Raw genomic sequence first — 15652 nt, forward strand, 5'->3', positions numbered from 1 at the left:
GGACAAAATAGAGAGCATATTAACCTCCGTTGCTCAGACAAATGCCTTCCTGTTACGTCCTGTTATCACAGAGTTACAGGCGATAAACGATTTTTGATGGTCACAAGTTTACTTCATTAGCGTTTATTTTTTTGATTATTAAAAGTGTTTTTCATTTAAAGGCATGACTTTGTGCTTATTCAAAAGAGCATTTAGTGCTCTCCCCAATCCCAGACGTTCACATTGCATGTTTGTTTGTAATGGATGCAACCGCGAGATGCTTGTCATAGGCGCCGATACCGTGGGTGCTCCGTCTCTCGGGCACCCACTGAAAACATCGAGCACCCACGTGTGCCAGTTTACAGTTCCGGCTAAATTTATATTCATTTAAAATCAAACATCGCAGTTTATGTTAAATTCAGCATCTCTCATAATGTGATTGGATATGTTGCTGTCAATTCCCTACTCCATATACTAACCACCAATGAGAGCGTCTCGTATGAAAATTCCTGACACTTCCATCTGAAGAATTAACACAAGGCTTTGTCGGGTCTTCAGCCCCGAATGTTTAAAATTTATATAGCCCTGAATATCATTTTAAAAGTAGTCTGACAAAGCTTATTGTTTTGTGACACAGCTAAACACTGGTACCTCATAGAACGTCTATGACATAGCCTAGGTGGTCGCAACTCACAAAACTAAAGCAGATAGAAAGAACTCACGCAAATCTAGCCTACAACACACAGACAGCTTCAAGATTTCTTTTATTACATCTCATTATAGGTTTATAATAGAGTAAAATTTGTTGTATTTTTTCTCCTCAAAAAATAAATAAATGAAAGGGTGTGTGTGTGTGTGTTTGTAAAAAAAAAAAGGGGGGGGGAAGAAAAAAAAAAGTGCCTTGTTGTCTTCAGCGTGAGTTCAGCAATCTAACTGCTTGGTGAAAGAAACTTCTTCGGAGTCTGGTGGTACGAGCTTTCAAGCTTCTATATCGTTTGCCAGATGGTAATAGCTCAAATAGTTCATGGTTGGGATGACTAGGATCATTCAAGATTTTTTTTGCCTTCCTAATGCATCTTCCCTCAAATAACTCCAGTATGGAGGGTAGGTCACAGCCGCATATGGTCTGTGCTGTACGCACAACTCTCTGAAGTGCTTTTCTATTTTATTGAGAGCAGTTCCCATACCATGCGATTATTAGCCTGGCTAGCGCCACCACTTCTCAATGAGACGTGGTCTGGGAACCAAACGTTAATTTTCTCGTATTTGAAAAAAAATGCCCAGATCCGTTTATTGGGTGCCACGGATGTCTATCAAATGCGTCTGTGCATAGCTCATCATCGTCTTGCTTTCCCCCTTGTTCTGTGATTGGTCCCGTATCTCAGGCGAAAATTTGCTCCATGGTCTCCAGGCTGCCTTAGCAGCGTGAATCAAATTGCGCGCAAGGCAGCATGGGAACACCCAGGCTATGCGATTATGGTCCCAGTCAAGATGCTCTCAATGGTGCCTCTGTAAAAAGACCTGCGCAGGGGAGAGAGCGCGCGCGCACAGGTGCTTTATGATTGTTGGCGGTCTGGTGCGCTATCAGTGGTTTGGTCACAAGTGGTCCGACCCGCTTATTTACAAAATGTGTGCTTTTGGTTATAGCCTGCATGCAGTGTGACAGTAGGCCATTTCTGTAAAACAAACTAATTTATTTGCGAAACTTTATGCAGTAGAACTACACGCAGTAGGCATGCAGGACATAATGTTTGCGCAGGAGAGAGTATGAGAATAAGAGCGCAAGCACGCAACCACCAAGGATTAGAACACTAGGATAAGATTTGAAGGCCATGGACATACATCTTTCTTTCGAAAACAGAAATGGTGAGGCAAGGTATAGGCAAGAGAGATACATTGCTGGTCAAAACGTTAGCTTAAGAACTGGTTTATAATGCTGAATGAAGCACAAAGCACATTTACTAAAGCACATCCACTGTTTAAAGTCATAAACACAACGAACTAAGGTAACTTTTATGCATGCGCGAACCTATACATACCGGTAGATATGGCTGTGTAGTCTGTGCCATAACATTTAGGCCTATTCCTGCAGGCTGCCCGTTTTGGCTGTCATACTTTTAAATGGCTTCTCAAGAAGTAGGCCTACATAGACCAAAACTTGTACTACTGTCATCTTCTTTAAGAACTTTTCCCAATATTTCCCATAGCCTATATCGCTTTTCCTGTAGGGGTGTCTTTATTATTTTAACTCGCGTCTTCAGCTTCTTTACTGTTGACTTTACTGTATTGATGCTTTACTGTTACTTTACTGTTACTTTACTGCTAGCCTTCTCGTGATATTTTAAGTAGGCCTATTTGTAGAAAATATATATTTAATTAATTTTAACTGACCCGCCCGCAAATGACCCGAATATCATAAAAATATTTTGTTTATGACTTGTGACCGCGGTCATCCGCGGGCGACCGCTTAATTTCGGGAAGACCGCGCAAAACTGTGCGCTATGTAGATCGTTTATTGTACCATTTAATTTCTCAGAATTTAGGTCTACTAGGCCTATAATAATGTCATCACCAAATACATCTTTTATTTTTAGTTGATCAACCACAAAGAGTAGCATAGGCCTACTGTGCACAGTGCACTGACGACTGTAGCAGCCCAAGGTAACCAGTTGTTGTAGATGAGAGGCAACCCCTTGTTTCAGATAGCCTGGACAACATGTTACCTGGGTGTTGCCTACGTTATTAATTAATGGTAGCCTACAATAGTTAATTGATTCGCGTAACATATTAGTTGGCTCAAAGAGTAGGGAATCAGGATGGAGAGAGACACACGTGTGTTGCTTTTGCGGGATCGAATCCAGTTTAATGCTAGTTTTCAAAACATATATTTTTTTACATGTCTTTTGTCCGAGTGGCTGTAATGTAGCCGAGCGCTCATGGCGTATGAAAAGCGACTTCAAACCGCCTAAAACAACTTGTTTGTGAATGTCTGACAACTGCTGCAGCACATGCACGTGCAAGGAAACCAGTTGGTGGAGAAACCAGAAGGCATACAACACCGGAACGATTTTAAGGCTATTTCGCATATAGGCTACTCAATGGTGCTATTTCACACGCATTATAGCGACCCCCACTCACCGGGGTTAGGTGGAAGGTGTTAACCCATTTCACCCCATCGGTTACAATTGTGACCGAAAAAAGCCTCTAAAACTGTAACTGGGGAATATCCCAATACTCTTTCAGTAAATATTGAAACAATAGAGTGTTTCAATGAAATGTGTGCAGTGTCAAATGTTTTGAGTAAATTGTCACATGACCAGAGCTGTTTACTTCTTGGTTGCACCTTGAGACGAGGATGACGGCCTCACAGCTCCCAAATAAAAGGTTTTTAAAGTATGTTAACATAAACATAGGACAAATATTTTTTGTACACATGGTCTTAAAGGTGTCTAGTTATGATATATACATTTATAATTATTCAAATGTCTTTGGTGTGTTTGCAGAATGAGTAAACATGTTAACAGTCACAATAGTGACCGGTGGGATAGAATGTTGTATCTAGATGCACACATACTTCTACACCTACAAACACACACACATACACATACTCATAAATACACACATACAGAGACATACACACACACATACACACACAGATATACACACTCACACACACAGACATACACTCACACACATACACATATTCACACACACAGACATACACACACACACACACATACACATACTCATACTCATACATACACACATACAGAGACATACACACATACATACACACACTCACACAAAGATACACACACACACAGACATACACTCACACACATATTCACACACACACACACATATTCTCACACACACATTCACACACACACATACTCATACATACACACATACAGAGACATACACACACACACACACACTCACACACAGATACACATACATACTCACACACACATACACACAGATATACACACTCACACACACACTCACACACACAGACATACACTCACACACATACACATGTTCACACACACAGACATACACACACACACACACATATTCTCACACACACACACACATTCACACACACTCACACACACAAATATACACACAGATACACACACACACACAGACATACACACTCACACATACACACACACACACAGATATACACACTCAGACACACACAGACAGACATACACACTCACAGACACAAACACTCACACAGACATACACACTCAAGGGGACTTCACATTGCACACAACAACCCACCTGCAGATCCACACACACACACATTGTGTGTGTATGTGTGAGTGTGTATGTCTGAGTGTGTATATCTGTGTGTGTGAGTGTATATCTGTGTGTGTGTGTGTGTGTGTGTGTATTTGTATGTGTGTGAGTGTGTATCTGTGTGTGTGAGTGTGTATATCTGTGTGAGTGTGTGTGTTTGTGTGTTGTTTATTTACCAGGAGCTTCGGCTCGTTAAAATAGAACCCTGAATGTGTATGTCTATGCGTGCGTGTGTGTCTGCATGTAGTTGTAAGAGTTAGTGTATATGGTCTGTGTATGTGTGTGTGTGCGCGCGTATATATATATATATATATATATATATATATATATATATGCATGCACACTAACTCTCACACCCCATGCAGATACACACACACAGACCATATACACTAACTCTCACACCCCATGCAGATACACGCACGCACAGACATACACATTCAGGGTTCTATTTTAACAGGCCGAAGCTCCTGGTAAATAAACAATATCAGTTTGAAAAGTCCTGTCAGAATACCTTTATTTTAACAAAAAAGCAATTTAAGCAACCTTTAATTGAGTACGCACAATTGTGACCGGTAATAAAATTCACTTTTTTATCTACTTTTCTGCATTTTAAAAAAAAAAAAATGACGTTTGAATATCCCCTCTAAAATAAACACATGTATTCGAATATATTGGAATATCTAGGCTATATTATTTTGCGCATTATGTCAGTGACGCCGCATCATGTCATCTGTTTTTAACTTTTTGTATGGTTATTGCTTTGACGGGGGGATCCCAAGCAGCTTTCAGCCATAAGGCATTTCCTAATTCACCCGACACTGATATTCAAAATGTTGAAACTATTTCGGCATAGCCTATAAGCAGTTTAATTAAATGTAGGGCCTAATGTTAGTTGTAAACGAACGGGCTACTTGGTGAGGCTTGGCCTCACAGATAGGCCTATTAACTGACCGCCCGATTCACGTTGGCTGGGGGGCAGGGGGGGCCATCAGACATTTGTTCCCAAGGGTCTATGAATTGTTAATCCGGCCCTGCCCTCAACGAACGCAACTTTCCACCTCTGAGACAGCTTAAAAGAAGTCTAGAGGACTCCTAACTCACTGACCTACTTACTGTAGGCTGCGCAAACCACAGGCCTTTTTTCTGGGCAAGCCTGCATTCGAGGCAGGCCTTCTGTTGAAGAATTTTATATAAATCCTGCGCTAACAGTAATCCTCCTACCCCCCGCTACCACTGCTGTGGATAGTGTGGCATGCTCACGCTTTATGTCTCCTTCTTGCAAACTAGGCCTATAGCCCAACCATTTACGTCTTCAAAAAATAACAACTTGCCAGATATGCCTTCATATCTTTGGGCTTCATTCAGCATTTTGTTCTTCCACTGGAAATGACTCTTCTATATTTGCTGCCTGCTGCATCCTTTCTGTTTGTATTGTATAGAAAAGGTTTGACGTCTTGAGTTCATTTGAGTTTGCTGGTAACCAGCCACAAATAGCCTACAAATTCTTGCGTGCGTACATTCTCACTCCATATTCACTCCAAAATGTGCCCGTTCTATAGGCTGGCCAAGTGCGTAATTCTGCGGCATACAGCAGATGTATTTGTTTATTGTACAGAAAAATAAAAATAACCTGTCAAGCAGTCAATTGACTACATTGCAGTCAATAAGTAGTACACCTAATTATTGACCTAACTAATAGGCCGCCGTTGCACAGCAGTTATCAGTCCCCTGTCCAAGAGTTCGAATCTGGGTTAAGATTTTGACAACAATATTGACATCGTTGTTTACCTAAGTTTATCTTTTGTGCAGATCATATTATCAAAATCAGAATCAGCCTTCTTGGCTTGGTTTTGCGTAAACTAACAAGGACCCCCCTCCATGAAAATCAAAGGCTACATATTCTCAGCTGACTCGTCAAAAGTCGCACCACCTTATTATCTGCAGGTGTGTGACTTTTTACTTTACGTGCATATGGCTGCAAATTGACTTTTAATTTATGTATTTTCTGCCTTGAGCATTTTAAAATATGGATGTATGGTGGTTAGAAGTGTAAATATCAATTAGAAACCTAAATATATTTATAATTATTAATTTGCAAACAAATAACTGGCGTCAGTGATGTCTTTGACATGAAGATCCCTAGAACTATGCCTCTACTAGCATTCTACCACAGGTCGAGAGGTGTAGTTGTAACTACACAACTTTACGATAGTGGTTGCGAACGTTCGTTGCTACTATGGTTTTGGGAAACACTAACGTAGTGTAACGATGCATTGGACTAGGCCTATGTAAATTGCAAATATGAATGTAATTCTGCGGCATAAAGCAGATGTATTTGTTTATTGTACAGAAAAATAAAAATGACATGTCAAGCAGTCAATTGACTACATTGCAGTCAAGAAGTAGGGCAAATTAATTTACGAAACCAAAACGTGGGTCATAGTTGTCTAAGCCTCTATAGCGTAGCCTGTTAAAAACGTCGCAGAAGCCTATCCAAGGCTACAGATTAATTCTGAACATTTATTCAACAAGATGTAGAGATGCTAATCCATGCCTTTATACTAGTAGGTTAGACTAAGGCAATGCCCTTTTAACTAGTGTCCCCAAAAAAGCATAAAGACATTGCAACAGTTTTAGTGGGGCCAAGAACAGAGAGCACATCACCCCTGTTTTACTGCACTGGCTCCCTGGTTCCAATATAACTGTTACGGTTTTGTTGATCTTGCCATAGCACCTTCATATGTCAGAGCTTTAATATGTTATCAACCACAATGGAATCTTAGATCTTCCAATGTTAATGATTTCATTGTGCCCAAAGTGCTCCACAAACATAGTGGAGAAGGTGCTTTTATCCATTATTCACAGAAGCTGGAACACCCTGCCTATGTACATGAAACAGGCAAATTTTGTGAAGACCTGAACACATGCATAGGCTATGACAGCTTTTAGTTATTGTTTGTATGCATCTAATCTAGGCCTATCTTATGTTCAATCAAATTGGCTTGGCCCACCTGTTTTTTTTTTCTGTGCCCACCCATTTGAACATTTCTGGCTATGCCACTGGTGCTCAGACATACATGCACCACTCTCTCTCTCCCCTGTCGTGTGCACGCTACACTCAGATGCACACACGCGATTTGAAGTCTCGGTCTCGCATGCACGCTCTTGATCACTCGCTCTAGATTCCAGGAGATTTTATCTACTTTGTGGGCACCAAGGAGCCGCTATCAATATGCGGGAGACTCACAGAACTTCCGGGAGACTTGGGATGTCTGGTGTTCACAAATGTGTGTGTGTGTGCGCAAACTGTACTGTCCTGTACTGTACTGTACTAGCATTACTAAGCACTATTTGTACATAGACAGACACAGAGAGAGAAAAACATTATTTGGCTGAAAGGCAACAGCAGGTCCCATCCAAACACAGCAGTCTAATACACATACCACCAACCAATAACCCACTAGAACATATACAAAGATGTTTTAGCAGAACATTTCCAAAGGTTGTGTGTATGTGTGTGTGTGTGTGTGTGAGTGTGTGAGTGTGAGTGTGAGTGTGTGTGAGAGAGAGAGAGAGAAGCAATGCAGCTGTTGCCTTTCCAAACTTTCAAACCTTTCTAATACCAACACACACAGAGAGAGGGGGGGGGGGAGATATGTCATAACTTCTGTGTCACTCACTTTCTCTGACACACATACTTAGGGCATGAACTGAACTACTAAATCTCTATACCTCTCTCAAATAAAAACATTAAATATCATACATATTCTGACATAACTGAAATATTGCCTGAAATATTTTCCTGTTCTGACATTTCTAAACAAAACTGCTTTATTCACATGTGACCCATGTGCTGGACTGGGCGGCGGTCATATTTTGTACCGCTCTGCGGTACATCTAGTTTACATGTGACCCATGTCATGACCATAATAATCCTCAGCTCTCTAAACCCTGCTGTGTGAGACAGGTGTTGCCTATTTTATTCTCTTGTCCATTCATTCTATTCTATTCTATTATCCACACTGATGGACTAATGGCTTTTGGTATGGTCTTTTAAATCCATAATGACATTGATATATTCATATTTGCCTTTACTGTAAATGGATTGATCTCTCTCTCATTAATCTATTTTAATCCTATATGTATTTATTTATTTTCTTATCAATAGATTAAACTCAATTAGAAAGCACTTTGGCTCAACTCACACTCACACATTTTTAAATGTGCCATACAAATGCATGTGACCTGGACTTATGCCAATGCTGACTGGACTCTCAATGCTGCTGGTGGTCAGAGTGACACCTAGGGGCCTTGTTACAGCCTGGGCTCATAGCCACCACTCCACCTGTGCACACCTCCATTAGTTCCAGTGGACAAGAGGAGAACAGGAGTTCACTTCAGGACACCACCACACTTGTAGGAGTGAGAGATGAGTGCAGACATTCCCAAGTCTCCCGGATGTTCCGGGAGTCTCCTGTATATTGATAGCTGCTGCCCTGGCAGCACAACATGTCTTAAAATGTCACAACATGAGGGACATGGTATAGAAAAAAACCCCCAAAAAAACAAAGACCTGTCTGTGTTAACAGACACATACATGTTCCTGTGCATAAATATATACTTATACATATATATGTACTCACGGACCCACGCGTGCGTACACACACACACACACACACTCACTTACTCACTCATATGCTATTGTTGATTCTGTGTTCACATGTTTACCTGCATTGCTGTATGTCTATTTTCTTTCTTTTGTGACACTACTGTGTTATCTGTGACACTAGCTTTGGCAACACTGTATACAAACAGTCATGCTAATAAAGCTCCTTTGAATTTGAATTTGATAGCGCCTCGCTGGCGCCCGCAAACTAGATAAAATCTTCTGGAATCTAGAACAAGGAAGCAAGAACACGCACGCGAGACCAAAATTTTAAATGGCGTGTGCATCTGAGTGTAGTGCACAGATGATGGAAAGGGGGAGAGAGGGGTGGTGCGTATGTGCTTGACCAATCAGTTTTCAGTGGTGCGTATGTGCTTGACCAATCAGTTTTCAGTGTAGGCAGGATTTTATCTCTTTTATCCCGAACTAAATCAATCATTTCAGTGTATCTAGGAACAAGAGCCAGTGCCCCACAAAAAGGAACATTTAAGACCCATTTCACATCAGACTGCACAAAAGTGTACCCTTGTCTTATAAGAGTAAAACATAATGATAGTCTTGCACGCTGCACTGTTTGTAACAGTGCATTGCCCATGGTGGGTTAAATGATTGCAAAAGACATGTTGAGGTGAGTTTAACAAGTGTCATTTATTATGAGCCTAAGAGTGTGCCTCATCTGTAATGTTCTAGATAGAATTGTCTGTCCAGACAATGTCATACAGTAGTAGGACAGTGGAAAAGGACACTATTATGAGTCAACTCAGTGTAATACAAATTGTGATGCAATGTAAACTATTTGAACTGACCCATGCATTACCAAATCAATCTGCTAGCAATTGCTCACATGAGAGTGAGGTATTTCTAAAATGTTTTATTGTCAGTGCTGTTCCTTGGCACTCACTCATAGTGCAGTGCAAAGCCTAAGTGTCTGGTTTGGCAAAAAGCCAACTTGGTTAAACACAACTCAGAGATAAATGGACACCACTCTGAACCGGTTGGACTGAGCACAGATGTCTGGGTCCCATGGCCACTGTTTGAAAATCGATTGCCTCATGTCTCGGGGTCTAATCTGCTATAAAAGTGGAGACCGAGGCGAGAAGTAGCTCATATTTTGCAAAGAGGACAAAAACACACTCACCCAGCACTAACATGATGGTAAGTGGATTTTAAAGTCTCTTTCTCCCTCCCTCTCTTCTCTCTCTAACAGAAGTTATCGTTCACCAAGGATATGATTTTACACCAGTTTCATAGTGTATGTGTATTTGTGTATGTCTGTGTGCATGTGAGTTTGTTCATCTCCAACTCACAATCTGTCTGTCTGTCTGTCTCTGTGTGTGAGGTGTGTGTGTGTGTGTGTGTGTGTGCATGTGTGTGTTTACCTACTTTTTTCTCAGGTTTTGTTTATCCTACTCACGCTCGTTCCGAGTTGTCTATGTTTTACGTCGCTGCTTCCTCTGGACTGTTCGGAGATCCACTCCCAGGATCCCACCAAGCCCAGTGGGGTGTACACCATCTTCCCTGGGGGGCCCGTCTCCCCCCTGCAGGTCTACTGTGACATGGAGACCGATGGGGGAGGATGGACGGTGAGTGCCACACTGAGTAAGGGCTTATTCAGACTGCCGACATAGCATGTGGATTGATTGTCTGTTCTGTGGCTGCTGTGTCGTGTTTTATATGTGCATTCATACCAGAAATGTATCTGATGCGCTGCTGCTGCGGCCTGTATGCCTATTAAAACGTCTTAAAAATTCTAACTTAAAACATCTAAAATAATAGCCTGGCCACACTCACCTAGATCTCCTTTCAGGGAGATAAGGTCTGGAACACCATAGTTTCGAAATCAAAAGTGGCTGTGGTAAACGGTAGTAACCATGGCCGCAAACATCAAAAATTGCAGTCGGAAGAATGTATACATTTATTTACACCAAAGGTAAACCCATTTATGTTGTTTCACAACTGCCAATGCTTATTATTGTCAGGCTGTAAAGTTTAGGTGAAGTATAAAGTAACGTTATAAATCCCTGATCAATGCGATTTGTTAGGCTGGACAAATGATTTTCAAAGTTAGCGGAAAGTCTATACCCGTCACAAAGAAAGTGTTGGATAGGTTTCCCAGTCATGAGTGACCAGACTCTATTCACCTTGTGAATTAGTTTGGTTTACTTTGTAACTAAAATAGGGCCTAGTTGAAAAATACGAATTCTAAAACTGATAGTTCTGGTCCTTGATTGTGATTGGCTGAATCACGTTCAATGGCGTTGTAAAATCCAGCATAAACATACACCTTGACCGCATTTCGTTCTATATTACTGCGCTACCACAACTTGATACAAAAGTCAAAGTAGCTGCGTCTCGACGTTGCTTGGCAACCATTCAGATAGAGGAAATACATTTCTTGGCGGAAGAATGATTATCTAGGAATATCTCATTATATTTCTAGTTGCTGTACCTTTTACTTTATGAAACTTTGCCAGGTATTTATAGTAACAGTTTTAGAAAAGCAATAAGCCACTCGAGTCCGTAGGTTACACTGATTCTACAACAGCTAAGGGGGTTATATTCCCCTCCACTAGCGCGTCATGCCTAACAACGCCCCCTAGCTGTTTTAGAATCCGTGTAACCTACAGCCTCTCGGGGCTTATTGCTTAAATTCTTCATTTTATTCTGACTATGCCTTCATTTCAAACAGTTTGTGTCATAGTATTCAAATGTTAATTCCAAGAGTAATATACTCTGGCCAATGCTATGTATAAGGTGTTCCAGAGAAGACTGGATGGTTCTGTGAACTTCAACAGACCCTGGGATCACTACAAGAACGGCTTCGGGAACAAGGATGGGGAGTATTGGCTGGGTACGTATGGACACACACACACAAGCTCACACGTGTGCACACACCCACACACAGTCACACACACTCATCTGTGTCTGTCATGTGTGAATGTTCAGGACTAGAGTGGCTCCACAAGGATGGGGAGTACTGGCTGGCAGGGCCGCCACTACTGATAATAGGGGCCCAAGGGGAGAGAGGGCCCTTGAAAAGTCTGGAATATATTTTACTGTACCTGGGTTGAGGAACATGAGGGCCCATCAGGACTGCCTATGCAGGGGCCCAGGACCTTGTGCTACGCCCCTGCTGGCTGGGTATGTCCCACAGCAGCCACTATACCCCTTGGCCTCCTTAGTCTCTCTCCCTCTCTATGTCGTCATCGCTGTCAAAAAGCAGCTGAAGATGAGCGCTTCACTTGTACCAAAAACTTGTTTTCTAAAAACGCCAGCAAAATGAGGGCAGGATTTTCTGTGCCTGAGCACCCATTTTTGTACAACTAAAGCCCTCATCTTCAGGTGAGTTTTAAAAATACCTAAAATATGTAAATGAGGTGATAGTAAAACCCAGATTTTGTTGAATGTACACATTGTGAGAGGCAAGTTCAGCTGTAGCTGCAATCATTATTATTTATTTTTTTTCAAAGTTCAAAGTCTTTAAAATAAAATGACTGAGGAATCATATCAATACATATCGATTTATTTCCAAACAATTTCAAGTTTACATTAAAAAAAAAAAAAACAAGACAAATACCCTACCCTATCCCACCCACCCTGAGAATTCCTGTTATGTAACAGGATTGATATAGAAAAACCTACTCTGTCAAGATATTGGGGAAGGGAAGACCAGATCTTATTACAGTGGGGAAGGGGAGACCAGATCTTATTATCAGGAGGAATTTAACCATTTCTTCTAACCACATTTTAACAGATGGCATCGCAGTTTTCTTCCAAAACTGCAAACATTTCTTTTCTTTTACAACCAGAGCATATGCCCACAGTTTTTTGTTGACATGTTGATTGCACGTAAAATGTATCCAAATTATAGAAAATCCAAAAAATGTACTCCAAGCACCATCAGGAGTGGGTCAGGATCGAGTCTTGTGTCATTATTCAAATTTAACAAAGTAATCTTCCCCTGGTCTGTGTTCTGACCTGTCTGCAGGGCTGGACAACATTGTGCTGCTGACCATGAGGAAGAGGAATGAGCTGAGGGTGGACATGGAGGACTGGGACGGGGGAAAGGTCTACGCTCAGTACACGTCCTTCTCTGTGGACCCAGAGACCTTCGGCTACACACTGCGAGTGGGCAGCTATGTTGATGGTGGTGCAGGTGAGTGGACAATTCAAGGTCAAATGCACAATTCAAAGTCAAATGGCTTTACGTAGCTGGCCCATCTAGTGGGGGGAGGTGATAGTAAAACAATGTGTTCTTATCACATATGTTTTTCATATTTTATCATTTTCTTGCTAGAATATATATCTCTTAACTTAGTTCTCAGACGTGCCATAAGTGGAACAACATTCTAAGTTATTTTTATACATCATATTGTTATGTTGCATAGTCATATTATACACCATTTGAAGACTTGGGCTCTTGGGAATCAATACATGACAACATTTTTCATGTAAAACATGTGTCGTGCTTTACATGATCAAATTTATCTTACTATGTCTCAATTAAAAATGGCCGACGGCCCCCCTCGCCCCCCTTCATGCTTTCCTACCCTCTATCCTTTGTATATCATTAGGAATATGGAGATGTAGCATATTGGGTCTTGAAATGTCCACATTAATCCATAGAAATAGAATATCTATGTTGTTTCATCCAATATAAGTTGTGTAGATGTATAGTCCATCTTATACACACCGATTGAACCAACAGAAAATTGCAAAAATAGATATGTGTGTGTGTAATTATTCCCTATTTAGTGTAGTCATTCCATATCAGAACCTGCTGACATACAATCCAAATAGAAGCATGAAACTTCATAGTGTTACTTTTCATTTGAGACCAAGATTATGCTTCTACACAAAGGGTTTCATATGCAGTAACCCTTTTTTTGTCAGTATGCATTTTGGGTAACCAAAGGCATTTTACAACGCATGGGCATACCTTTGTAAATAATTGGCTTACATGTAAGTACTAATCTTTTTTCTATGTTAATCTACTTTTACACCCAGCTTCACAAGATCTGGTGCTAGGGCTCAGTTGTGTTTTCTAAATCATATCAAGTGACCTAGAGGGCTGAAATGTGGTCAGTTCAGAGATGCTTGTAATCCGGCAGAAGTAAAAAAGAAAAACAATACTCCAGCCTCTGTAACTCGGTGTCAGTACTTCACACCATAATTCTGATTCCCAAGAAACTACAGCTTTCCAAAGAGGACGTATTTGATTATAGGCCAAACTAAGTGGGAACAGTGGCCTCTGAAGTAGGCTGAAATAGATATTGAGAATTAAGTTGTTAAGTGCATTTTGATGGTGAACAAATTTGTAATGGGGAGAATCACATAGCATAGCTGGTAGCATCTCACAGGCAGAAAACCACCCTTGCTATTTGGCTGACGACGACTCAGAGACATCTTGCGAGAATTGTGAAACATTACTTGGTCAGTAGCTCTTTGGAGATCGTCTGTGAGATGCTACCAGCTGTGCTATGTGCAAGATTCTCCCCATTACAAGCTCATCATTCGGCTCAAAAAACAAATGTGATGTGATGTCAAGCTATTGATAGATGTATTTACAATGGCAAAGTTAAATATAAATATTCTGCAACTCCAGAAGGAGCTATACCTAAAATACCTGAAACTACAGCACTGTAAAAACAAACTGTTTGCACACAGAAATTGCTTGCTTACTGAAATATTCATATACTATATATCCATTTCTTTGAAGATTTGTATTCCAAAAACTGTACCTTAAAATACACTTCTTCAGCATTTAAAAGACAGATGAGAAAGTGTCTAATATAAGCTGATGTTTGAATATGTACACAGATTCACACTATCAGACAGAGAGAAAGATTGTGTGTGTGTCCAATTGAAATCTAACAAAAATGTGAGAAAACATTTGGACACAATAGAGCAATATAATACTGAGCATCTCCCTCTAGGTGACGATTTGACGTATCACAACGGCATGAAGTTCACCACTTATGACAAAGACCAGGACCTGCATGGGGACAATTGTGCCAAAATCCTTTTGGGGGCATTCTGGTATAATGCTTGTCACTATGCCAACCCAAATGGCCTTTATGCTGAAGAGTCAAGCTCTCCATTGTCAAAGAACATATTTGTTCATTGGTGGAATTGGAAAGGATATCCCTACTCCCTCAAGGGAATTTCCTTAAAGATGAGACCAGTTTAAAAAACACACTACAGAGGTGACAATGGCGAGTATGATGATTATTTTCCTGTCTTTGATGAAGATTCAGACATATAAATAAACATGAAATAAAAATAATACCTCATTCATTTTGATATGGTTTTTACTAGGGTTGTCAAGCGATTAAAAAAATAACTAATTAATTACATACTCTGTGATTGAATAATCAAAATAAATCACATGCAATTTTTGCTATGAACATATTTAAAAAATATTTCAAATCAAATTATGAAAAGAAACACCTCATGTCTCAGAGTCTGTTTTGCTATAAAAGTGGACACAGAGGCGAGAAGTAGCTCATATTTTGCAAAGAGGACAAAAACACACTCACCCAGCACTAATATGATGGTAAGTGGATTTTAAAGTCTCTTTCTTTCTCCTCTTTTTTAAAGTCTCTTCTGACTCTATCCCTCTCTCTTTAACATAAATGAGTGATCATTGATTTTACACCAGTGTCTGTCATAGTGTATTTATATGTGTTTCTGTATTTG

General features: G+C 40.5%; 1 protein-coding gene across 1 annotated transcript; it reads left to right on the forward strand.

The window, feature by feature from the left end:
* Positions 1-10003: 10003 nt before the first annotated feature.
* LOC125298653 (microfibril-associated glycoprotein 4-like) lies at positions 10004-15246 on the forward strand. The gene is made up of 5 exons (XM_048249494.1): positions 10004-10108; positions 10348-10536; positions 11708-11804; positions 12942-13109; positions 14890-15246. The coding sequence occupies exons 1-5, from the start codon at positions 10103-10105 to the stop codon at positions 15141-15143; spliced, it is 714 nt and encodes a 237-aa protein (XP_048105451.1). The 5' UTR covers positions 10004-10102; the 3' UTR covers positions 15144-15246.
* The last annotated feature ends 406 nt before the right edge of the window (positions 15247-15652 follow it).

The sequence above is a fragment of the Alosa alosa genome, chromosome 7 (genome assembly GCF_017589495.1).
Source record: "Alosa alosa isolate M-15738 ecotype Scorff River chromosome 7, AALO_Geno_1.1, whole genome shotgun sequence".
In the NCBI taxonomy this organism is placed as follows: domain Eukaryota; kingdom Metazoa; phylum Chordata; class Actinopteri; order Clupeiformes; family Clupeidae; genus Alosa; species Alosa alosa.